This window comes from Mustela nigripes, chromosome 2 (assembly GCF_022355385.1).
Source record: "Mustela nigripes isolate SB6536 chromosome 2, MUSNIG.SB6536, whole genome shotgun sequence".
NCBI classification, from domain to species: domain Eukaryota; kingdom Metazoa; phylum Chordata; class Mammalia; order Carnivora; family Mustelidae; genus Mustela; species Mustela nigripes.
In genome coordinates, this window is record NC_081558.1 from 99,043,753 (window position 1) to 99,069,984 (window position 26,232).

Consider the following 26,232-nt stretch of genomic DNA (forward strand, 5'->3'; position numbering starts at 1 on the left):
TGGCTGGTTGTTTCATATCACAAGTAATCTGGTAATTGCTTCTGAAATGCAGGTCTACTTAGATTTGGTGGTGAGGAGCATAGAACTGGTACTTTTAAAATGTCTTAAAAAGTGGAAAATATGTGTGAATATAAATGGCTAAACCCAAACTATAACGTAGGTATTGAGTCTATACTATCAATGTAATTTGGTGAAACTATGGACCATGCCCTCCAGACTGATTTCACACAAACATTTAAGTTTTAATTTCATTGTAATTTGAAAAGTAATATGCCTGATTCAGTAAAATTTGGAGTTCTCGTTTTTCTGTAATCCATCTGGAACAGTGCTGATAGAACTTTACAGAAAGTTTTAACCTGTGCTGTCCGATCAGGTAGCCACTAGTCACATGTGACTACTGAATGCTTGAAATGTGGTTAGCACAACTGAGGAACTGAATTTGAAAATTTATTTATTTTAATTAACTTAAGCTTAAATAGCCACTTGTGACCGTGGCTACCATATTAGTCATAATGGAAGTAGAATTTGATGATGACCTTATAACAGGATAGTCTATTACTTTGCAGTCACAAAGTAACCTAAAATCTTGGTGATTTATAAGAACCAAGGCTTATTTCTTACTTGTGTTATGTACCCAGTGGGGGTTGACTGGGGGCCCAGGCCAATAAAGCAGTCACCATCTTACATGTTGCCAGTCATAGGGGAGAGCCTTACACTAGCACTTAAGTGCTCTGGCCCAGAGGAGACACCCACCACTTCTACTCACAGCTCACTGCCTGGCACAAGTCACAGCCCCATCGAGCCAAGGACCCACAATGCTGTGCCAGGGGGAAAAGAGCCTCCTTAATGACGAGCAAGGATGTTTGCCTCCCTTTCAAAATACAGTGAAGGAGTTCCTACAGGGTAAAGACAGTAGTATTACTTGTATTTTCTTGAAAATTGGAGAATTGAGTTTCTTTAGAATTCAGTTATCCTTAATCTCCTTGACACTTATTAGCATTGATTTATTAATAACCAGTAAGATGTGAAAAGTAAAATTCAAAACACTTTGATTAAAAAGTAAAAGACACTATATAAAGTTAGAGCTGACAATAGTCATCGTGTCTTTTTAATTATACATGGAAATATCATTTAATATGAGGTTCTGCAATGTAAACAGCAACTAATGAATTTTTATGTGTTTGGGATGAAAATGGAATGGGAGAAAATGTCTTTTTTTCCTGGTGCAGAATATTTATAGTCAGTTTTTCCCTAGCAAGGAATAAAAAGTCCTTTTCTTTAAAATAGTAATTTCCTCACTAGGAACACTTGTAGATTGTGGTTGCCTAAAAAAAAATGAAAAAAATTAAATATTTATTAATTGGACAATGGATTTTTTCCCTCCAGACTACATTGTAGAATCATAGAATCATCTAACCAACATTTATTAGTATGCCTTGATCCTTTCTAGAGTATCTATAATATCGTTTGAACACTCAAGACATACGGGACTCACCATCTGATAACAGATTTCCAATAGAGCAGGAGGGCGATCAGGAATTTCCTCCTAACAAATGTTTCAATATCAAGACACAGAAATAAAGCACTTGATTGCCAATAACCGCAGCAAAATTACAAATGCAAACCAAGCCCTAGTTAATAATATTAATGATGATGATGATTTTGTCACATGCTGTAAATGTCATATAGATCTTAGCATTATGAAGATTTGCTAGATATCGAATGTATGGAAGTTATCTGTAGAATTGAACCAAACTGATGCTCAAGAGAGATTTTGCACAAAATTTGCAAATTAGGCTACCCAGTGTGAACAAGATCTCTGTAAGTTGTTCTGTTCTGTAGTGAAACCCAACCGTCTCAGCCATTCATACAGCACAGCTTTTGTTTGTCATAGCCAGGAGCTCTCTGGGTAGTCTCCAGCTGGTGGCAGAGAAAGAAAGAGAAGGCTGCAGAGACTGAACAAACAGCATGCACTGTGGTATCCTTTATTTAAAAACTGTGAGCTAACTACAGTCGTAGTGTTCTCATTTACCATTCCGATGGCATAATAAACTGGGAGAACATTAACACAATTTCAAGACATTAAAAACCTGTAGCAAACACACACACACCACACATACGCACACATGACAACACACATGCACACAAAGATTATAGTCTAAACACAGCTAAGTGAAGAAAAGCTTCAAATGCTCTAAATCAAATTTTAAAACCCTTTATTATAAACTGTGGCAATACTGTGGCTATTATGAAAAAAAAATTGTTTAACTGCTTAAAAAGCAAAAAGAAAAATACTGGCAAATTTGAAACTAGCAGCAAAAAGCAGATAAAAATAGAATGGAAGGTAACATAAGACTAATATCAAAGTTCTAAAGTTGATACTGTGTAGGGTTGAACTGAAGTCATTTCAGACTGGTTCTTGAGGAACTATTAAAAAGTCCCTTGAAACATGAAATTGCTGCACTTTACAAACAGTGGAAAAGAAAAAAGTATTTGGAATGTTACACACACACGCAGAGAAATGTATTAGGCATATCGGCTTATAGTCTTTGTTTATGACCTTCAAAAAGTTTATAAAGAAAAATTTAAGTGCCGATGTAGTGAAAGAAAAATTCCTAAAGATGCAAGTCTGAGTGCATTTATCAGGTCTAAGGATACATTTGAAGGTTGGGGGCAAGGCCTGACTGATGCACGTTCAAGAAGAAAACATTGTGGAACCCATAAGGTAGGTAGAGTTCTCTGGCGATTGTGTAGCACGGAAGGTGTGTTAAACTCAGACTACCCTGAAGGAAGATTCCAAAGTACGCGCAGTTCTACAGCCCTTCATCAGTTGAAATCTGTTTCATAGTGGCCGATAAATAATTCAGACTAACTTTTCAACAAACTGGTTTTTCATACATTCAAACACAGGAATCCTTACCACACATGCAGAGCTGATATTCTGTAACCGCACAAATACGAATCCTGGTTTCAGAAGAGAAGCACATGAGCAAGGATTTTTTTTTTCCCCCACGGGTTCTTACAAAAATGTCTGAAGCTGCTAGACATCTGCAAAGAGGGGATAAGTTTAGATTTCCTGCTGATTTTGGAAGAAAAGAGATTCTATTTGCCTAAGGAAGCCAGCCATCCAGGAGCAAGGGACCGGTCTTTCAGCACCTAAGAAGCATCACACCCTTAGGGCTTAAACTCCTGGCAGGTTCAGAGCCAGCCAAACTGGCAGTTGGAATAGGGGAGAGAAATGAAAAGTTTGCATGTCTACAGTATACTTTGGAATCAAATGGGCCTCGTAAGTTAGAATGGCTCAACTGCTTTCAGGATGAAGTGCTGCCAGACCGGAGGAGACACCGTTCCCTGGAGTGAGGAGCTGGGACAGACACATCTCCATCTCCAGGGACCTTCTGGGTCGAGCTGTGAGCGCAGGGCCTTATTTTTCACAAGCGCTTTCAGCTAGGGAATTTATGACTTTGCCCAGATAAAGATTTCTTTTGGGTACTTTCTAACATCAACTGATCAGGCAAGTTACTGGTAATTTCCCAAAATGAAATCTGGCTGTGCTAGTATCTTAAGGGGCCAGCTAATTCACATTAATGCCCATCATTAGCTGCTGCTAGGTACCAACTGCTGTTGCTGAACAGTCAACCCTCAAATGACCTAACTAGAGAATCTATCACACTAGGTGCTTTTACTATCTTGGATTTTTTGAGCTTTAGAGAAATAGTCTTTGTAAAACGACTTAGAAGCTGCTACTTTCTGGCTTTGTTTCACTCTTCCTCTTCTTCCCCTTCCCCTTCTCCTTCCTCCATGGTCTCCACAATGAGCTCCGCTGTGCAGGTGGCTTCTCCCAGACTGTTGACGGCCTTGCAGGTGTACTTGGCATCATCGTCCCCGCAAACATCGCTAATGATTAAAGAGCAGTTCCCATCCTCATCGTAGTCTATCTGGAAGTGGCGAGACTCCCGGATTGACTGGTCATCTTTGAACCAGACAACTTCAGGGTCTGGGTATCCTGCAGCACAGGGGGAGGACACAAGTTGCAGAAACCGTTATTCAAAGTTTCATATCAACTCATGCAAGCAGCTCCTAAGCAGCCTCTGTTGATTAAAGGGGGGCAGGGAAAAAGTCATGATGTTGGCTTTTGGCATCTCTTTTTGAGATTTACATTTGGATATGGGCATATATTGTAAATAGTAATATCTGAAACCCTGACAAAAGGTACTTTACAGGCATGCCATTTGCCATCCCTGCGGGGGCTGTACTGTGTCCCACATTTACACTGATCTAGAGTACGACCTGCGACATAGCACTGACTCCAGCCACACGCCTACAGCTAAACCTCTCCTTGGATGAACAGAAAATTTATCTTGTATAAAAGCTGAACTTAAATAAGTATAAGTAAAAAATAAGAGAACAAATGGGCACAAGAGATTTTTTTTTTTTTTTTTTTAAGATGTTATTGATTTGATGGGACGCCTGGGTGGCTCAGTTGGTTGGACGACTGCCTTCGGCTCAGGTCATGATCCCGGAGTCCCGGGATCGAGTCCCGCATCGGGCTCCCAGCTCCATGGGGAGTCTGCTTCTCCCTCTGACCTTCTCCCCGCTCATGCTCTCTCTCACTGTCTCTCTCTCAAATAAATAAATAAAATCTTAAAAAAAAAAAAGATGTTATTTATTTGACACAGAGAGAGATCACAAGTAGGCAGAGAGGCAGGCAGAGAGAGGGAGGAAGCAGGCTCCCTGCTGAGCAGAGAGCCTGACGTGGGGCTCAATCCCAGGACCCTGAGATCATGACCTGGTCTGAAGGCAGAAGCTTTAACCCACTGAGCCACCCAGGAACCCCCAGGCACAAGAGATCTTTTGGGGGTGATGGAAATACTCTAAATTGGATTGTGGTGATTGTACAATTCTGTAAATTTATGGAAGATCACTGAATTATACACTTAAAATGGATAAATTTTATGTAAATTATAACTCAAAGCTGATGATAAGATCTATAATACATAGGTTAGAGGAGCTGATAATATTGCTTAAAAAAAAAAGGCAGTATTTATCTTAGTCTGATCCAAAGATGCATAATCTGCCAACTGTAAATAACTGGAATTGACCCCATTGATCACCGTCGTTTTATGTTATTAGTCATGTTTCTGGAAAGTTCAACATGTAAAAATATATTTTATGTATATATAAAATAAAGTATATATTTTATATATATATAAAAGTAAAAGTAAAGTATATATTTTATATATATATATATATATATGCATCATATGTACTATGTACAGGATATATTTTTATAGGGAAAAAAAGTTACAACCCCATCCTGAATAAAAATTACACATAAAAATTTAAGGATTCAAACGTTCTTTTCAAGTAGATTTTGTTTTTATCAAAACTGCAGCCATATGCCTTAATTCCTCCTTAGTGCTTTAGTCAGTTATGCAAATAATGAAGGAAATAATCCCAAAGAGAAAAGTACAAAAATGATAAACAGTATGCGGTAATAATTTTTAAAAAGGAAAAAGAATTTCAGAAGACCCCAAGACAGTGGCGATGGTGACAGTTCTGAGCACTGACACCAGACCTTTCAGCAGTGTCCCCAAGCGGTGCACTTTCACACTAGCAAAGGCAACACATTTACCTTTCTTTAACTGAATATAAAAAGGGAAAGATGATTATAGGCACTGCATTTACAAGGCAATTCAAGATATAATGAGGCGGGAGAAAACCTTTTTTCATTCCTCACTTTGGGTTACTTTACCTCAAAGGCATTATCTAGTCACACTGCTGGAGAATCTTAGAACATGGGAGGCATGACTTGTTCTGCCTGCTGTCCTGTGCTATGCAGCCTTGAGAAAGTTGCTTAATGAACTCTTGTGCTTTATTTGGTCAGACTGAAATGGGAGCTAACCCTCCACTTGGGCTGGCACACAAGTTACAGACTTGAGACAAAAAACCCTGCCTTTTCTTGTCCTTATCTTTCTGGAATGTTGCCATCTGGAAGCTGAAATGCTTTGTGTCACCAACATTGCTCACTTCTCAGGAGCTATGCTAAGATCCCTTAAGTTCCCTTGAGCACTAACAACTCACAATTCTACGGCCACATTATTCTCGGCAGGAGAGAAGCATGGGAAAGGTGGCATAGGCACCTGGAGCTCGGCTTCCCTCCATCTGGAATAACATGGTGTTCTCACTCTCTGCACTTACCAGTCCCCCAGCTTTTCCCTTGACTTCATGAAATCTTGAATGTATTTAAAGATTCCCCCTTTTCACATACGTCCTCTCACTGCATCCCCAGAGCTACGCAGGCATTAGATGTCATCTTAAGGTTAAAGGCCTAAGGCTCAGAAGAGTTAGATCACCACCCTAAGTCACACAGCTCGAGGATGAGCAACAGGGCCACTGGCTCCCCATCCCATACTCTTCCTTTGAAGACTCTTGTGGACAGTTCACACGCTTCCCAGAAGCTTGCAAAGCTCATTGCGTTAAGTGTGTTCCATAGCCAAATAGGTCTGTGATAAACCACTTTTAACTTGAGTTTAGTGGCTGATATAAGGATGTGAAATGGCAAAGGTGTCCTAGGTGAGTCACTGAATGGCACCAACCTTCAGGAGGGGAAGTTGGGAGCAGTAGGCCAACTCCTCGCCCAGTTGTCCTCACAGCCCGGCTGCCCAGAATGGACATTTTGCTTGGGGCACGCAGCAGGGCTCACCAGTCCACCACACCCCTTTTGTAGTCAAGGGAAGAAAAAGCTACAACTTACCTTCAATCTTGCAGTCAAATCTAGCAGCGCTTCCCTCCACAACTTCTAAATCACGGATGGTCTTAGAGAAATAGGGTTTTACATGGGGCTTTTCCTCAGCAACAGCCTCAAGGAAAGCTTGAGACACATCTTCTAGGAGACAGGGAAGGAAATGCAATCAGTTCTTCATTCCCCATTCTCTCCTCTTCCCTCATTTATGAAAGCTTTTTGTGGGGAGCCTGGCTGGCCCAGTGGGTTAAGCCTCTGCCTTTGGCTCAGATCATGATCTCGGGGTCCTGGGATCCAGCCCCGGGTCAGGCTCTCTGCTCAGTGGGGAGCCTGTTTCTTCCTCCCACTCTGCCTGCCTCTCTGTCTACTTGTAATCTCTCTCTGTCAAATAAATAAAATAATAAAATTTAAAAAGAGCTTTTTTTTTTTTTTTTTTAAGTTGCTAAAATTCAGCAAATAATGTGGCTTAGGGGACTGAATCAAACACACCTTTCTCCTGGGGACAGGTTGGCCTGCTGCCAAAAGCTTTTGGCAGCAGAGGGAACTGTGACCAAACTGCGGAAATGTTTGAACTCCCCCCTTCCCTTATGCTGACACATTGAAAAAGGAAATAATCTTTAAAAAGGATTTTTGGCTGCATTCCATGCTGTTTCAGGATTCAGTGGAGGGTGTCTACGAAGGACAAACCACACCAGCCTTCCCGTTCTCTGTCACCCCTTTGCCCTCCTCCTGCAGCAGCAGGCCTGCTCCTTGGGAAGGAGGAGCTGGGTCCTAGATGCATCTTCCACTCGCCCGGATTTCTGTCCACACTTAAACTGCCTTCCTATTGTATGACCATGGACCAAGACTTAGGATTAGTCCAGGGAAAAGCTGTACTTGGGGAGCAGGGGGCTCCTGTATCCTCTCTTCCCTTCAGGCTATTTCTGGATCATCTGGGGAGCGTGGGTCAGGAGGAACCAGGACCATGAGTTGCACACTATATCCCCAACTCCCTCAGCGCAGCCCAGCAAGCAGCCTCACCAGTTACCCTGCTTTTACACACAGGAGGGATCTAGACTTAGCTTCTCAACTTTGGATACCAAAAACACCAGGCAGCAGGAGGTAGGGGGTGTCTTTGGCGAAATGAGGCACCTCAAGAAGATTAGGGCCAGACCCCACATGCTTCTGGAGCAGGAAGAGGCCAAGCCCTTCACTGAGATGGTCAGGGCAGTGTCTCGAAGATGGTGTGCAAATAACTAACCCTATTGGTCTCCAGGAGGAGCCCCGTCATGCACAGTCTACCCCGTTCAAATGACATGTTTCAGTATCCTGAAAAATGCCAAAGGAATGTGGACTATAGTTCATTTGTTAAAAGAAAAACCCAAAGTAAGAATATGGAAGAATATTTTTTAAAAAAGATACTATATGTGTTTTTTTTTTTTATGTTTACCTATCAATATACAAATATCACTTTCGTAATGAGAAAAAAGAAAACTTTTAATGAAGTCTTCACTAATTCTTATGTAAAATATAGGGAGGAGAATAGCAGAGGTCATCTCATTCTATTAGACAAATAACTTTCCCTCTGAAAATATTTAAACTTAAGGTTGAACAATTAAAGAATAACAAGTAGACTTAGCAACCTAAAATTAGTTCAGACTTTAATCCTTGTAGTTTATATTATTAAAAAAACAACAAACCAACCCCCCCCCCCACCAAAACCTTAAAATGTCCCTCCATCCCCCAACCCTTCCTTTCTCACCAGCTGGCTGGAGAAAAACCTTCCTCGAGCTGCTTACCTTCAGATTCTAATTTTTCTGCATTGAGTGGGCTGGTTGGTGACCCTGTTGAGGATTTCCTGCCACTGAGTCCTGAGATCATTGCCATAGAGGACAGTCTTCCAATGGCTCTCACAGCATTGCCCGTTTTCTGGAAAACAGACACTGGGGTTGGACTCAGGCGGCGTCCCCGGTTCCAGCTGAGCAGCGGGGTTTGGGGAGAAGAGCCTAGCCCAGGAGAGGCAGCTGTCCCTGAAACGAGGGCCTCCCAAGTGCTGAGGATCTGCCGGAGGAGTGAGCCCAACCTTGCTCTGCTCAGCACTATCAGCGTGTCAGAAGATGTTCGGAGAATGGAATGGGGCCTGGAACCAATGTGTGTGTTAATGTGACTAAACAAGGTCAACATGAGACAAAAACCCTTTTCATACTGTGCTTCAACTCCCATAAAAGGGATAGTTTATATAAAGCAACTGCAGGCTGAGACAGCTCCAAAGACTTATTGCTGATGGGGCCCAGTGGGCTGTTTCTCGTAAAACAATACTAGTGATAGGAATTTAATTGGTCAAGAGAAAGTTACTACAGATCCCACAGATCCTGATGTGAAGGGGAAAAGAGAAAAAGAAAAAAAAAAAAAAGCCTTCTATTGACCTTGGGCAAGTTCCTTAACCTCTCTGGGCTTCAGTTTCCTTCTCTGTATAAGGAGGGGGTTGGACAAGATGATCTCCAAGGTCTCTTTAGTTCTGTTTATGATTCAGATACTTAAGAGATTTTGAGAAACACTCTGACTGGCCTGTGAGTCTGCGAATGCACAGTGAGGTTCTAGAGGGCTGTTCCTCCCTGATGTACTCCCAGGCATCAAAAAGAAGGACCCAAAGAAATGAAAGGCAGAAGCACTTTGCTTTTCTGAGATGAGAGACTCCGGGAGAGGACAGAATTTCTGTTGAAAAGGATGCCAGAACTTGAGATGAAAACTTCCTTTGCATTGTAAAAATTCTACCAAGCCTAAGGATTTAAGTCAGGAAATCCCCTACAATATACAATAGTGTCTATACCACTCCTTCACCTTCCTACTCCACGGGTCCTTGAAGGTTTCACCTCCAGGTGAAGTTTCTTGCCCTTTTTCTAAGTTCAGTGGAATGACAAGGTAAGAAATGAAGGCATAAGCAACTCTTCCCATCTCTGTACCCAAAGCATCTTTTCAGGCATCCAGATGCTGTGTGCCCAGAGGGCAGACACCGCTGCAGACTGGCTCCTAAGAAAGGAAAGAAACAGTCTGCACACAGGCCAGTGGCTAGCACTCACATACTGGGCCATAAGCTGCAGCAGCAAAGCCATTTCCTCCTGAACTAACTTCACGTGTTCAAGCATTTCAGTAAAGCCTCACAATTTTGGACTATCTGGAAAGCCAAGATATTTTCATAAAAAGATCACTTTGGAAAGAAAAGAATCACAGGGCACTAAGGACTCATAAGGGTGTGTGTGTGTGTGTGTGTGTGTGTGTGTGTGTGTGGTTTAAGCTGAGATCTTCTATGACCACCGCCACTTTTCTGTTTGTCACATGCCATCCTTGTGGCTCTCTTCATGCACTTTGGACAGACATTCCATCCTGCTCTGTCCCCTGGCCATCAGCCCTCTTGCATACATCACTGTGGTGTGGTTATATTTCTGGCCCTCTGTCACCATGGTGAAGCTGCGTCCCTCTGAACAGAGTTCTGGAAGCCCCAGGTGGAGATGAAGTGGGGTTGGAGGAAGAAGGTGAGAGAGAACAGTAGCTGCGTGCAGAGGCCCCGTAGCCCTGCAGGCTCCAATGTACCTGCAGACTGAGCCCATGTGGCAGTCTTGCATGCTCTGCTGGGAAAGGCTATTCCTAGTGACATTATTGATCTGTTTATTGTGCTAGCTGGGGAGACCCAGCTCATCCCATGGGAGGTCATCCTGACCTCAGGAATGGGCAGGAAGAGGAGGCACCAGCCACGGCAGCCCTCCCTATGGAGTCAATGTCAGACCAGACTATTCCCAGGTCTGCCAAACTCTCAGACCCAGTCCTTCTGGCTCTTGATTCCCTTTATCGAACATAGATCGGTTTGCCTGGGCCGGGAATCACTGGACTCAGAGAGTTCGTTCTCAACAAAGGGACGTTACTATGTAAATCAGTTCCCCTCTGTGGACCTCATGTTCTTGAACCAGAAGATTCGAGTCTCCCTATAGCTCCAGTCTTCTGCAGAGAGACTCTGATTCATACATGTGACTGTGTAGCAGTAAATGCTCCCCGTGAGCCCATGGGCTCCCTAATTCCGAATGCCTGGACTGTGACTGATCACGACTATCTTCACTTGTGTGGTGTCAAATAAGGAACTCTTTCCTCTTCTATTAACAAAATGACTAATATGAAGTTGCTGGAACAAGGCAGATATAAGAGTATTTCAGAGAAGGGAGCCAATACACATTAATAAACATATAGGCTACCCATAGGGGGAAATTTTCCATCAGATAGAGTATTACAGCATATAATTTCTAAAACAGGGAGAAAAGAAGTGATTAATAGGGAAAAATCTTAAAAATAATCTACATCAGATTCAATCTTTGGGAACAGATTAATGAAAAAAAAATCAGCAGAGAAATTGTAACAACTGAAAAAGAAAGATATCTGTACATTCAAGTCTTCCGGTTTCATGCCTTTGAGCTAAAAATTGGTTGCTGTTTTACTAAGACTTTTAGAAATTTTTGGAACATCAAGAAATAAAGTTTCAATTCCCTAAGTTCCATCCTTGCTTTGAGGAAGTCTTTTTCTTGTCTGAGGGCAATTGCCAAGGCTGGATTCCTGTGCTCCAGGCGGGCACTGTTTGTACTAGTCTCCCTAATGCTGCACAGACTCCCTTCTTGGGAGAGCCAGTGAGGGTGACTGACCCTCCTGGGTTTCCCTAGAACTGAGGGCTTTCCCACGATGCAAGTCGTTCAGGGGCCTAAAGCTGAGAGGCCCCTGGTACAGTGGGGGCAATTTGGTCACCCTAGAGCCAGCCAGCCATCACAGACCCTACATATATACCAACAATTCTGAGACTCCAGTGTCCCCTGACAAGTACATAATATCCAAATGTGATGGCCAAGAGTACTCTCTGCTATCCAGGGTCAAAACTTTCTTCTCTATGGGCCTATGGACCATACTGATGGAGTCTTTGTGGGTCTCAGAAAATAAAGATGGCTGCCCACAGGCCTCTAATTCCCAGTCCTTCACTTCCAGTTTTACAAGCAGCAGCCCTGTTACCCTGTTCAACTCACCCTGTGCTACTGCTCACCATGTCTAAGATTGTTTTTCATTTAAATAAAAAATGTACCTTCTTTCAGAATAACTTCCTTCTAAGATCAATGACATAAGTAGTCATCTATAGGTTGCCTTACTTATAGGGATTTGCTCTCATGTTACTTCCTTCTTCCTGGGCCCTTTATGGAAACCACACCAGAACGATAGCAAGGAACCTTCTCTTGTGCAGCCATAGAGATTTCTGGGCCATCCATGTCTGCCCTGGCCCTTCCTTTCCACCATAGTCTACCCCATTTTATTCCATTGCACTTTGCCCCCGCAAACACAACCTCAGCTGCCCTGAGAGGGAAGGCCCTGTTTGGAGTGTGCTAAGGTCCTTGTATCTGAGGTAAAAAAATGTGCATAGGTAGATACAGCTGAGCCATTATCAGAGAGTTTATGCTTCAGGGACATCTTGAATGGCATGGGATTTTCTAGCCTACTTTCGTGTGTATGTTTGTGAGACCTAACCGCTATTTTTGTGGAAAACCCATTTCCAAACGCTGCTACCTCTATGAAGATAGGAAATTAAGATTCCTCCTCTGAATTCTATCCTTTTCTCTCCCTTCTCACTTCCAGAAAACCTTATGGCTAGTTACACTGTTAACAAGTAGAAAAAAATTTAAGTGATTTAAAATATCAACACAGATCATGGTTCCCTGACCCATCGGACTAAAAAATTCCATTTATTTCCTTTCCCATTTCCTTTTCTCTGCCCCTGTCCCCTGGGTTCAGATCCTTCCTGGCCTTGGTTCATCAACAGATGTGTCGATGCTCCCAGAGAGCCTGAAGTGATAAGGCTGCCTCTTAACCCCACACTGTTGTCCAAGCGAAACCCAATGGGACTCCCTGCATGTAGGACCACCCCACACCCACACCAGCCATAGGATCGTTAATAAAGCCAACTTTGATTTTGTGGATGCCTTTTTGTTTTAAGAACATTAGTTACTCTGATTTCACTGGATCCTAATGATATCGGAAGGTAAGTTAAGCAACACAGGTGTTCCAAGTCACCTGGCACTTGAGGGAGCCAAGAAGTCCCCCTAAACCTTTACTGGGGGCTAACCAGGAACTAACTTTCATTGTGGGGGGAGTCCTGGCTGAGCCACTCAGGGGGTAGTGGTCCCTTAAACCCACACACCCTAAGCGCCGCCCCCTTCACCTCTGCTCCTTTCCACCTGTGTGTGAAGCTGTGCTCTTTGAGGATTTAGTGACCACAGTTTAGTCATGCTGTATGGCAAATTACCAGTCTCCAAGTTGTCCCTAAAATAGAGATTTCCTTCTCTGCCACGCAGACCAGTTTTAAATGCCCCAATTCCCCCGGCTGCCCAGCTAAAGGACACTGCTCTTATCAGGGTGAGGACCTCCGCACCTTCTCTCCCATCTATGCTGTATCCCCTCTTCTCTTGTTCAAGCCCAAGTTCCATAACCACTTTCAAAGTCCTGCCCCTGGCAGCATTTCCTCACAACCACATCCAACGCTGGGGTGACTGGCTCCCTTCTCCCATCTACACTCACATATATGGCCATGGAAGACTATACTGATAGTTTATGATTCTTGATGTGCATTATGTCCTTTTATGTCCATTTGCTTCAGTGCCCCATTACCCTAACATTCCTTGAGTATAAAAACCGTGTACTGGAGTATAGAAACCATAGCCCAGAAATTTTGTAATACTAATAGTGATCATAAAAATAACATAGCTGATGACAAGTTCTCTGTGGTTTGGATGACAGTTTCATCCAGCTGCTATTAATCAGAGGCAATTTTGTGCCATTGCTAAGACAGTACTTTGGAGCCAGGTTCTGTGTTTGAATCCTCTCCCATTTACTAGCCACATGATCCCTGGTGACTTTCCTAACCTTTCTCTGCCCCAGCTTGTCTGTAAAGTGGGGAAAATAATCATACCTGCCTCCCAGGATTAAAAGACTGTATAGAAAGTGTTCTGAATGTTCCCTGACATGGCCAGCCCTTCATATGAGCTACTGGTATCATTTTTGAACACTTAACTACGTGCCATGCAATGTTCCCAAGGCCAGATGAAGATTACCTCATGTAATTCTCCCAACAATGCTGTGATGTTGCTACCACTATTATCCCCCATTTTTGAGGTGAGAATACGAAGGCATGGGAAGATTGTCACTCACCCAAGGACACATAGTAACACACAATCTCCCTAGGTGGTGGGGACCTTATCTCTCTTTGTAGATCCTGTGCTGCCCTCCTCCTTCACTATAAGAAATGTAAGGCCATCCTACTGTCTTTAAGGAGGTCACATTCTCCAGGCTTGCCAAATAGGCTTCAAGGTGATGTTGCTCAACCCTAGCCACAAAGACATGAAATGTCACTCTTGGTCCCAGACTATTTCAGAAACAGATGTAAATATCTTTGGACTGAGGGAAGCTCCAATAAAGCAAATGTGAGGGGCAACATTCGAGTCCAAAGCAGCACCCTCATTACCTGCCATTTCCTTCTTGCCATGTACTTCTTCATCCGGTCCTTGGAGAGTTTCTTGGCCTCCATGTTCTTGGTGTCTTTCATTAGCCATGGATGCTGAAGGCACTGGGTGCAGTCTAGGCGGTTTCTGATGGAGGCAGAGATCAGAGGATTTCTGAGCAGGAGGGGACCTCAGAGACTGCTAGTCAGATCAGAAATGGGAGGTCACCTGTCCTTGGTCACACTGGGCAGAGCCCAGGGCTCTCTCTGTTCCCAGTTCATCCACCACGATCAGGGTCACTGTGCTCCTGGTCTTTTTATTCTTTTGGTCTGGGCTACTCTGACTAGACCCAGAATAGGTTAAGTGTTAAGGCCTAACCACCAAGTAAGCAACTGGAGTCTCATGACCTGCCCTTGGGGTCTAGGAAGGGTAAGGGCAGACACATCTAAGAATGATATTCTAGGGCAGGGCCATTCTACTGGTTACAGGGGGTTAGGGGGCTGTGGACTCTAATCTTTCTGTCTCCTTGTCTGGTGGAGGGAAGAGTGAAACGTTAGGCTGAAATCTTTCAGAATCACTGAGCTCTCCTGTCTTACGGTGTGGTTGAGTGTCAGGTTTTGTCCTACATACAACCTATAACTTACGACAACCTTAGAAACTGCACTCAAACTCATTTAATCTTTCTGAAAGCTCTGGGATTCTAGAAATTATTCAGGGCCATCACCTTAATTGTAATAGGATAATAAAGCCCAAAGAACCAATGTTAACATACATTGAAAAATGAGTATAATTAAATTTGTTAATTACAGCAAAATGCAGTGATCTTTAGATAAAGGTATTATGGATTATTATAATTTTCCTATATTCAAATTTTCTTCAATTCACATGTACTGATTTTATAATATAAAAATATTTTTTTAAAGTGTGAATAGGTGGAGATTTCTAGTTAAAGAGATGCTACATTTAAGAGTTTATGGGACTTGAGTATCTTGATAATTTGAAATCAGTTCTTTGGTGAATCCATTTTATGAGCACCAAAGGGCCGCACAGCTCATTAATGAATCAATCTGAGGTCAGATGAGAAAACGAGTGTGTGTGTGTGTATATATCCTCATTTACCAAATTTTCAGTGAATGAAGCTTGATGGACAAAGGCCATCCTGGACTAGTGTTACTAGGAAGGAGGTCTGCATTGCCACAAAGCACCTGAGACTGAGGATCGCTTCCACTGAAAGGGAATCTAGGGCCCCATGACATCCAGATTCTACCTGGGTCATGCCTACTTCTGCTACAAAGGCTGTGAAACAAAATGCCATGATGATCTCACAGAAGGAGTGGATATAGCTTCTGGAGGAATTTGGCCTGAGGTAGCTCAAAAGGACTGAGAGGTGGACACAGAACCAGAAAATCAGAGCCATCTGAGAGACCCTCAACTCTACTCTTTTAGCAACCGTGATCTTGGTTGCAAACAGGATTTCTTCCAGGGGGGTAACAAGATAACTGGTAGGCTCAGAGGGGGTCTGTGGGCCACGCAGACAGGGAGGAACCCGCACCCTACAGTCACCTGCCTGTGGAGTCAGGCCACCCTTCCCCTTCTCATCCTTTGGTACCCTACTATTCAACACCACCCTTCTAGGGCAAAGCCAGATGCTAGTGGTGGTGGGGGGCGGTGCTCCTGGAGCCAGGCTCTGCCTCATCTGGCCACCTGTTACAGAGTGGGCGAGGCACCCAGTGGGCCAGTTCTTCTCACCTGGCAGCCGCTGCTCCCTTCCCTGGGGCAGGCCAGCTTTCCCCACACACGCACCGCCTCCCCACCTCCCTGCGGTCATCTCACCAGTCCCCTCACCTGGAGAGTCCTCACCCACGGATTCTGCTAACCACACCCGAGGCCTCTGCCCTAGCCTCCCCAGCTCCACTCCTCTCCCATGGAAACACCTACAAAGCACCTGGTGTGTCTGACCTGCTCTCATGGCCTTAGGCCATCCATGTGACCGAACACACTGGCCTCCCAGTGGTCACTACAGTTTTATGTGTCCCTCTACTGACCACATGGGCAGCTCCCGGCAGCCCCCAGGGCAGAGGTGAGGAACTGCACAGTCTGCATAGTGAGGGGGGCCAGAGGCCACGTGGGAACAAGGCTGAGCCAGAGGTCTGAAATCACAGCCTCACTTGGGCCCGTGGGAGAGGTTTCCTTGTTCAGGCCTGTGGTTCTTAAGTCATTGAGATATGGAAAAAACACCATGCTAGATTAGCGGGGAGTATGATCAGGGACCTCAAATAGGATACTTCCCGAGTAACCCCCGAAGAGGGGCTGAGGTTTCAGCCAGGCTACAGCTACACTCGCACAGAGAAAACGAAAAGGGCTGTCATTATTGACACACAGCAAGCTCTTTCTCTCCCTGCAACAGCCATCAAGGGCTGCTTTTCGAGTGAGGTTTCTGTGCTTCTAAAGACTAGTGGGGTGCCTGGAACTGGCATAGGGGGCCTAGGAAGACCCCTCCCCCTCCCCACTACTTGCAGTGCCTGCCCTCCCTGCCTCCTCAGGGGAGAGGGTTAAAGGAAGTCCCTGCTTCCGGACCCCAGTCCAGGGACCGGGGAAGCGGAAAAGATGGAAATGTCAACTCATTACTTCATATCTTTCTTCAGTAAATTGCTGATAAAATCCTTGGCATCATCAGAGATCTCATCGAACGCTTCATCATCGAAGTCCCAGGTGGCTGAGGTAACGTTGGCTAGGGTTTCATTATCGTTGTCACCCATGAAGGGGGAAAGTCCACTAACCCTGGAAGAGAAGAGCGGGACAGCAGATGAATGGGCGTGGGTGTTGGCAAGGAGGGCAGGTGGGACGATCCCCGCCAAGCGAGTGTCACTGAGGTCAAGAGTGAGGGCCTGCAAAGCTGTGCACCCATAATACCCTTGTGCCTGCCTCTCCTCCTGCCAGAGAAAAGGAGAGAGTGTGGGTCCCCAGGCTTTTGTGGCCCTGACTCTCTTCAGGGCTCACTGCACTTTTGGGGTGTCAATGCCTCTTATCACCACCTGCCTTGTGAGGCTGAGGGGAAGGAACTTACTTCAGTTTATGTTTTGTCAGGACATAGCAGGGTACCTCCCCCCTGTCCTCTGTTCTTGCCCAAAGCCCGGAACCTTCACCAAGGTTCCTGGGTAGAAGAGTCCCTTCCCCTCTGTGCTGGTGCTTGTCCCCTCACCAGGGACGAGTCCCATGGTATAGCACTCATCACACACCGGGCTGCCCCTGCTCCCTTCTACCTCTCATCTTCCTCCCTGTCAGCAGCAGTGACAGGGCCGAGCACACCCCAGGTGCTTAGCAAGCACGGACGACAGGAGACTTCAAACCAGCAACGTGGGTTTGGTGATCCGCCTATACCAGTGAGCCTGAGGCACTCAGGTCAAAACAAAAAGCTTCCCTAAGAGAAACTGAGGCTGAGGAAATGGCACAGTCTGTTCATTTTCTGGGTGATCTGGGACAATTTCCTCATCTCTCCATGCCATGTTCTCCTCCTCTATATGATGGAAAACCTACCACTTCACTCTACAGTGGTCACCACTTTTACTTATCCTTCTCCTCTTCCTCCTTCTCCTCCATCAACAGCACCATGGTGGCAAACATTTACTATGTGCCAGGCACTGGGCCAACAGCTTAAAGTAGATGAACTCACTCAATCCTAATACCACCCCTCTCCCATGTAACTCACAGCTTTAACAGATGAGGAAACAGGCACAGAGAGGGGTTAAATAACTCACCCAAGGATTCGATCAGTGAGATCTGAACCCAGGCATCTGTCTCTAGAGCCTAGATCTTAACTGCTCCTTTAATCAGTATTTCTATGCCGATGAAGCGATCCTGGCGTACAGCTCTGGCACGAGGCCTGGTCCGTAGGAAGGAGCTCTGTTCAAGACTGCAGATATTACACAGTTCTTCCCCACTGCCTCACCAATCTGTGACCTCGGGAATGACACATTTACCAGTAACAAATGAAATATGTCAGGCCAAGTATCTCAAAGCCAAGTAGGACAGGTTTACAGCTTACCGGCCTAATCTCTCACTTCTGTGTACCTCATCTTCATACCAACCCTCCCCCTGCCATTCACCCTGACCTAGGGTGACCTCATGGGTGGGTCAGGCCTACACAGGTGCACAGGGCCCCACCCTTAGAAGGTCTCGCTCTTAGTTTAATGATCTGCTCCTGTCATGCTGAAAGAGTAACGTTTGAACAAGTCACTCCACCATTTCATTTTGCATGGGGCCCCACAAATTATGCAGCTTGTCCTGCCCTGACCTCACTTGAGTCCCACGAGATGGATATAGGGCCTCTTGCCATCAACCTTCCAGATGAAGCCTTTACTAATGTCCCTTTCCCCCAAATCCTTAAGAACCCATTATCATAAACAGTAATGCAAATCCTTCTGGAGGCGTCTCTGGGACTCAGCTTATGAAATACAACAGCACCTGCAAACTCAGCTTTGTAAAACAAAAGCCACTGAAATATTGTGAGGAAAGCTTGCCACGGAAGGAAACCTTGGATGGTACCTTTTGTAAAAAGAAGAAAGCTTTTGCAATGTGAGTTATCTCATCCTAGTCAATATATTTGTATTTTAGAATAACAGAGTTTTGCAGATGGCATTAAAATGTCTTAAAGCTGGGGCACCTGGGTGGCTCAGTGGGTTAAAGCCTCTGCCTTCGGCTCAGGTCGTGATCCCAGGGTCCTGGGATCAAGCCCCACATCGGGATCAAGCCCCACATCGGGATCCCGCAGGGAGCCTGCTTCCTCCCCTCTCTCTCCCTGCCTCTCTGCCTACCTGTGATCTCTGTCTGTCAAATAAATAAATAAAATCTTAAAAAAAAAAAAAAAAAGAGGTCTTAAAGCCAAACACCAATTTCCCTTCTGTTTGAAGAAGGCAAGGGGCTCATTATACATGACAACGAAGGTAGTGTGGTAGCAAATCACTCCCAAGTCTGCACACCTACAGGCCATTCTGCCCTGCCTCCACACACACACAAACACACACACTCTTTGGGCCTCAGTTTCCCTTTTTCCACCAAGGGTGCTAGGTTAGAATTCCTAGGGGCTTCCAGCTCTCCCCATCTCTGCAATTCAGTGCGACCCCCGCTAGTCCCATCTAGAAGCAGCCTGATTCTTGCTTGTCAGCTAGGTGCCTCCTTCCCGTCTTTACATTTTCCATTTGAAACAAAGAGGGGGAAAGTCCTGCAGCATTCCAAAGACTGCCAGAAGAGCAGACAACCCTGCTGCGGAATGCTGCACCGGGCCCCTTCTGTAAACCTCTTTTCCTAATTAGGGACTGTAATCCTGCAAAGATAGGGCTTAATCTCTGTAAAGTTCACAGCTGGGGAGAGTGTCCTCGTCTCTGGCACTCCTCCTTTCTGGCAGCCCGTCCATCTGAAATACCCCCAGCCCTGGCTGTCTCCTTGCCTGCCGAGCTCCCACAGAATTCCTGTTAAAGAGTACGTCTCTAAAAGAAAACTTGCCATATATGCGGAACATGATGATAAAGAGAGTGTCGGAATTTCGGTGATGTTTCCTGGTGGTGGGATTTGGCAGGATTTTTTTTTTTTTAATTTCTTATTTGGGTTTTTTATTGCTAAAATTTGCATAAGGATCATATACGGTTGGGTTGATCAACCCAATCAATAAACATAATAACATTAGCATTAAAAACACAACTACCCACCCCTCTTCCTAGTTTTATCTCATTTTTTTAATTGAAGGGGATCAGAGTATGTCACTCCGAAATAAGCCACTTTGGTATAAAGAATGTTTTGAGCTGAAGGCAATTAGCTCTTTGCCCTCCCTTTCAATCTAAAAGCAGGACATACATTTCTCTTTATTAAGGTAACATAAATTTCCATTTGTAAATATGTTCTCTCCCTTCCCAGAAAGACAAGACTCATCTTCATAACACCTTGCTAAACAACCCTTACTTACTACACATTTCCTAGTCACCTTCTCACAACTTTCCTCCTCCAGAAGCCCCAAACCTCTTTTCCTTGGTCTGGTTATTTCTCTACAATTACTTGATTGCTCTCTTTAAAATAGTATGTAAGCCCCCAATTCTAAACACCTTCTTGAATCATTTCTTTGTGAACTCCTATGCATATATACATAATTAAATCTGTTTTTTTTCTCTTGTTAATCTGCCCTCTGTCAGTTTGATTTGCAGGCCTCCAAGAAAAGAACCTAAGAGGGTGGAGGAAAGTTTTTTTCTTCCTCCCCAACATAAACAACAAATTTATCTGGCTTTTTTTTTAATCTTATTTATTTATTTATTTTAATTAATTTATTTATTTGACAGAGAGAGATCACAAGTAGGCAGAGAGGCAGGCAGAGAGAGAGAGGAGGAAGCAGGCTCCCCGCTGAGCAGAGAGCCCGATGCGGGACTCGATCCCAGGACCCTGAGATCATGACCTGAGCTGAAGGCAGCGGCCTAACCCACTGAGCCACCCAGGCACCCATTTATTTATTTATTTTTAACAAAACTGTAATCACTATGGGCAAACTTTTGGGTGTTCCACTTTTTTGTCACTTGACATTGTCTCTCACAAGTGTATACAAAGTCTTCACATTCAATTTTAATGGTTGCTGAGGAGTCACAGAGGTCATGACAGCAGGCAGTTCTTAATTCTTTTTTTTAAGATGTTATTTATTTATTTGACAGAGATCACAAATAGGCAGAGAGGCAGGCAGAGAGAGGTCAGGGGAAGCAGGCTCTCCACTGAGCAGAGAGCCCTATGGGAGGCTCGATCCCAGGACCCTGAAATCATGACCTGAGCTGAAGGCAGAGGCTTAACCCACTGAGCCACCCAGGTGCCCCCTGTTCTTAATTCTTAATCTCTCACTGAAGCAAAACTTCAGGCAGGGAATCTTATGCAGAAGACCATTCTGCATGCAGGGCAGAATGTCAGAAAAGAGAAAGACATAGAAATGCCTCTTGCATTGTACTCTCCTCCTGGTGTTTTTTGAGTAGCAGATGACCTCCTGCAGGAATGGCCGGTGAAAGAGACCACACATCAGTCAGCAGAGCTACTGAATGCTTAGGAAGACATTAGTTTTTTGTTTTTTTTTTTTATCCCATTTGTGCCTTCCGACACACATTCCTCAGGGTGGTGGAAAATCTGAGAGGGCTGGTTAGGTTCCAGAGGAAGAACTGGGTATCGTTTTGTGCAGTGTCCGAGAAAGTGGACTGCCTGGGTTAGTCACTCTAGCTGCAGCCTAAGTTTCTGAAGAGTGAAACCTTTAGGTAGTAGCTGGGTCTGGGTCTGGTCTCAGGGCTCCTGGAGGCTGCAGGAGCTGGAATCAGACAGCATGTCTGGGCTCAGTAGTGGGGAGGGCAAGGGCGGCCTTTAGTGGGGCTGTTGGATCCCTCTGAAGAACCCTGTACCAAAACCCAAGTCTGAGTAGGCACTTGACACTTGGGCACTGGGCGCTCTCCCTAGCTCACTGGGCTGATGTCTCTAGAAGTTGGCTCTGGATGGGGATGGCTGTGGTGTTCTGGACTGTAATAGATGCTCAAGAAATGAGCTGAGGGATGCCTGGGTGGCTCAGTCAGTTAAGCGTCTGACTTCAGCTTGGGCCATGATCTCTGGTCCTGGGATCAAGCCCCACATCAGGGCTCCTTTCTCCTCTCCCTTTGCCCCTCCCTCCACTCATGCTCTTTCTCTCTCTTTCAAATAAATAAGTAAAATCTTGAGGACAAAAAAAGACAAATGAACTGAAGTGATGAGCTCATCTTCCTATTGTTGCTGAGCCCAGTAGGAAGATGGTAGGGAGAAGGCAGAGCAGTAAGTGCCCTTTACCTTGCCTTGGAGCAGGGGAGGGAGAGAAGGAATTCTGGAGTAGGGGTGGGAGAAAGGCACAGAGAAGGGTTCTGGTGTCCCCCCAGGCGGTAAGGCAACACTAAGTCCTCAGAAAACAGAGGAGAGGAAAGCGGGAAAGGAAAGGAGGTCTTAGAAAAGGAGGAAAGGCTTAGGACATCATTAATGTGTGGCCTAGATCACTCCTGTCCTCTCTCCTCCTGCCTAAAATCAGGAAATCTCCAGGAAATTCACACAATCTACCATTTCCTTCCAGAATCAGGGATTAGAAGGTAGGGGGTTCATGACCCCACCCACTGCATCTCTCCTGTGCCTGGAAGCGAGGCCAGGGGTCTCCAGGCCAGGACAGTATCAGCCCTGATCTCCCTGAGGGGTTTGAGGAGTTCCTCCAAGAAGTTCATAACAACGTACGGGACAGAGCTGGACACTTAGGAGGTATTCACCAACTATGTGTTAAATAGTAAATGAGTTATTATGTATTTCCCCAACTCCCTGGCCTCTCCGTCTCTCACTGGCCCCAGAAAGGAGATGGGGGATTCCTCTGGTACAAATGTGGAAGGTGGCCTTGACAAGGATTATCAGACAGACAACGAAGCTCCAACGAGAGGGGTAGAAGGTACATGAAGACTGCCACAGCATCTCTTCCAGGAACTTCCAGCCTCTGCTACTCTAGAATTTTGCACAGCAGGGTCTGAAAGGAAGGGCCTGGCTGGCTCCCACTTTTGTTTTGGGTCCCGCGTGCTCTGCTGAGAGCCCTTACTCAGGAGGGGAGCTCCTAGTCCTCCCCCCCTTGTGAGAGCCAACAGGAAAAGCTCCAGAGGGCAGAGCAACCCGCTGTGGTGTGTGCAGGAGCCTAGACACTGGGGGGATGGAGATGACCTGCGTCCCTTATGCCTGGTCCACACTGGACTGCCTGGCCCGTACTGGCCTCCTTGGCACACACACAGCTCTCCCCTCTCCGTGCACCCTGCTGGCCAAACACCTTCCACATGATGCCCCTTTCATCAGAATTATTTTCTCCCCATTTCATAAAGGTCTTCCCTATTTCTTGGTCTGAGCCTTAAAAGTAATCTGGTAAAGCAATAGAACATATTATCCAGATTATGATGTTCTTCCACCCAAAAGAATTGGCATTTTAAAATAAAGTGCTCTTATGGCTCAATGATTCTAGCTCTAGAATGTACACCCAACACGCACCAGAATACTTGGAATACCCACCACGGGCATCTATTAAAACCCAGCAGCGCAGATGACAGACCGGATGAGGGTCATACAGCAGAACGCTGCACAGCGTGAGCACGAACAACCTAGCACCATGCACAGTGACATCAGTGGGTTTCACCAACAGTGCTGAGCAAAGGAAGCCGGACACATCTTCCCATAGGATTCCATTTATACAAAGTTCAGGGATAGGCAAAACTGCGGTAGGGTGTTAGACCTGAGGACAATGATTACCTCTGAGGGACAGTTGATCTGATCTTCATTTGGCTTGGAGGTGATCAGGGCCAAGGAAGTCCACGTGGTTGCCCACTTCCCACAGTCCTGGAGGGTGACCAGCTTTCCTGGTTCACCCAGGCCTATTGGCTGCCCAGGATACAGAACTCTCAGTGCTACACTGGGGAGAGGCTAAGGGCTCCTGGGTGGCTCAGTCGGTTAAGCTTCTGCCTTCAGCTCAGGTCATGATCCTGGGATGATGGGATTGAGCTTGCTTCTCCCTCTGCCTGCCACTCCCCCTACTTATGCATTCTCTCTCTCTCTCTGACATATAAATAAGTAAAATCTTAAAAAAAGTATAAAATGAGGATAGTCTGGGAAACTAGGACAGCTGGTCTCCCTACCAGTTAGGGACTGCCCTTAAATTTTCACAGTGAACATACCCATGTAACCTGTCCCCAGATGCAGAATGCCCACACGGCTAGGGCCCCTGTAGCCCAGGTCACCTCCAAGCCACATGAAGGTCAGATCCCTGCCACAACTCCCTCCCAGGCTTGCAGTGAGGATCAAATGGGAGCCCCTGTGAAAATCTGTGAGGGACCCAGGGATAGAGCCAGGCCACAGGACAGAGGGGTCTGAACAGAAAGAACTGAGCCAGCCTGTTTCTCAAGTGCCAGGTGTCTCCCCCAGGGCCAGAGCAGCCGTGGGAGCACGTGAGCACCGTGCAGACTGGGGCAGCCCCCAGAGGGGTGGCTGGGTCTACAGCTCTGCTCTAATTCCCTATCTACCAAGGGAGCCAGGGTCACTGCAGCTTCCACTAGCCGTCAGCTCCCTTTCTCCTGGGGTAGGGGAGGGGAGGGGGAAACAGGCACACGTGCTCCTGGCTAGGGAGCTTCTTGTCTGCTGCTTTGGGAGAGGTGGGGGGACCCCGTGCAAGGAAGAAGAGGACTCTCTGGGCTACAGAGCCCACGACCCAGGTGTTACTGAGGGAGGCTGTCCTGACAGGCCACACTGAGAATCGAACTCCTGAGCAGGTAGAAAAGAATGAAAACTCCTGGCCCTGGGGAGGGGGTGTATGAAAGGGGGACACCAAGTAATCTTGGTCAGTTCACTCTGCACACACACAAAATCACTCCATCTCTGCTCAAGCTTTTGTACCAGCGGTTGCTGAAGCTGACTGTGCAGCACAATCTCCTAGAGCTGTTTGTCAGTTGGCTCGGAAGACCCCAGGGGGCAAAGAAAGCTTCCTCGGTCCTCCTCAAGTTTTCTATGAGGACATTGAACTTTTCCTTTCACTTTAACAACAGAAATATGTTCACTTTTCGAAATGAACGCCTGCCTATCTGCATTTTCAGGAAACCATCCCATCACTGTGTGTTGCCCCATAAACCCAGGGGCTGCCTCTGAGGCTAAGGACTATCTGCAGCCTGGGGTTTTGGAGACTAAATCAGTGAGAGCCCCCCAAAGGTGTGTGTTCTAGAGCCTGCTAGTCAGAAAAGTGTGGTCCTTGGACCAACACTACCGGCAGCCTGGAAGCTCTTAGAAACGTGGATTCTAGGCTGTCCTAGACCTCCCAAAGCAGAATCTGCAGTCTACAGAGAGGCCTAAGTGATTTGTGTCTAGGACTGGTCCCAAAGCTCTGGTGGGCATTCCTGCCATCATTAATCAAAGTGGCTTCATATTGTCCACCTGATTCCCCAATTTCGATTCCTGCGTGGCTTTCTGTTGTCTGCTGAGGGCTTTCTCATCAGAAGTGCTTATAACGGGCTCATATACTGGACTCAGGAATGAGGCTGGTCGCTGGAGTCCCCCTGCCATGAGGATGGGGTGCTGTCTTCTGAAGACAATGATGATGCCCACCGAGGTGCCCCTGCGTTCCCTGCCTCCTTCTCCATGGACCCACCTACACAAGCAAGGGTAAATTACGTAGCACCAGCCCCACGCCACCCTCCTGACTGAAGACCCCAGCCTGGTCAGCACGAGGGACAGTGACAGGCCCAGGATGGGGTGTCAGGGTCAGCGCTAGCCACTCCGACAGGAATGCAACAGGGTCTGCTGACTCCACTGGGCAAACCGGAGTGGGGCAGGCTGGTGGGAGCGGGATAGGAGCTGCTGCCCTCTTGACTCTGAGGTGGGCTCTCCACCAACACCCACACTAGCCCCTTCAGTGGCAGGGCAGCCCAGGACCCTCCTGTGGGGCTCTCTGCCCCTCCCTCACGTGCCCGAGACTCACAGGATGTAGCAGATGACTCCGATGCTCCACATGTCTGTGGCATAGCCGATGGGCTCGTAGTTGATGACTTCAGGAGCCACAAACTCCGGGGTGCCAAAGAGGACCTTCAGAGACCCCGCATTCTCTGTAACCAGGATGGAGAGGGATAAATCACCAGAACATTCAGGAGGAACCCATGCTAAGTGAACGCCATCCGTGTGCATGGGAGGGACACAGACAATGCCTGGCTCTTGGATACTCTCCCCTTGAGAATGGCACGGAGACACCTGGCCTCCTTGGGAATTGGTGTGACAATGCCCTGGTGAAACTGACAGACCACGCACTCCCTGTCAGTATCAGGGGCGGGGTCCAACAGGGAGAGGAGGCTGCGGAAGCCCCTGCACCTCACACGGTCTTTCTTTCTTTTTTTTTAATGCTTTATTTATTTACTTGACACAGAGAGAGAGAGAAAGTGGGCAAGCAGAGGGAGAAAGTGGGCA

General features: G+C 46.1%; 1 protein-coding gene across 6 annotated transcripts in view; it reads right to left on the reverse strand.

Moving 5' to 3' along the window:
- Positions 1–1,969: 1,969 nt before the first annotated feature.
- Positions 1,970–26,232, reverse strand: part of MYLK (myosin light chain kinase) — a 265,356-nt gene continuing 241,093 nt past the window's right edge. For 4 of the 6 annotated variants that reach the window (XM_059391085.1, XM_059391086.1, XM_059391083.1 and 1 more), the window contains 6 exons: positions 25,754–25,877; positions 16,870–17,022; positions 14,265–14,388; positions 8,524–8,653; positions 6,758–6,889; positions 1,970–4,006 (listed from right to left, as the gene is read on the reverse strand). In XM_059391085.1, the coding sequence (XP_059247068.1) occupies positions 3,762–4,006; positions 6,758–6,889; positions 8,524–8,653; positions 14,265–14,388; positions 16,870–17,022; positions 25,754–25,877 (908 nt within the window). In that variant the 3' untranslated portion in view covers positions 1,970–3,761. Of the gene's footprint in view, positions 4,007–6,757; positions 6,890–8,523; positions 8,872–14,264; positions 14,389–16,869; positions 17,023–25,753; positions 25,878–26,232 lie in introns of those variants that run through there. The other 2 variants (XM_059391084.1, XM_059391089.1) reach the window with 2 other exon arrangements.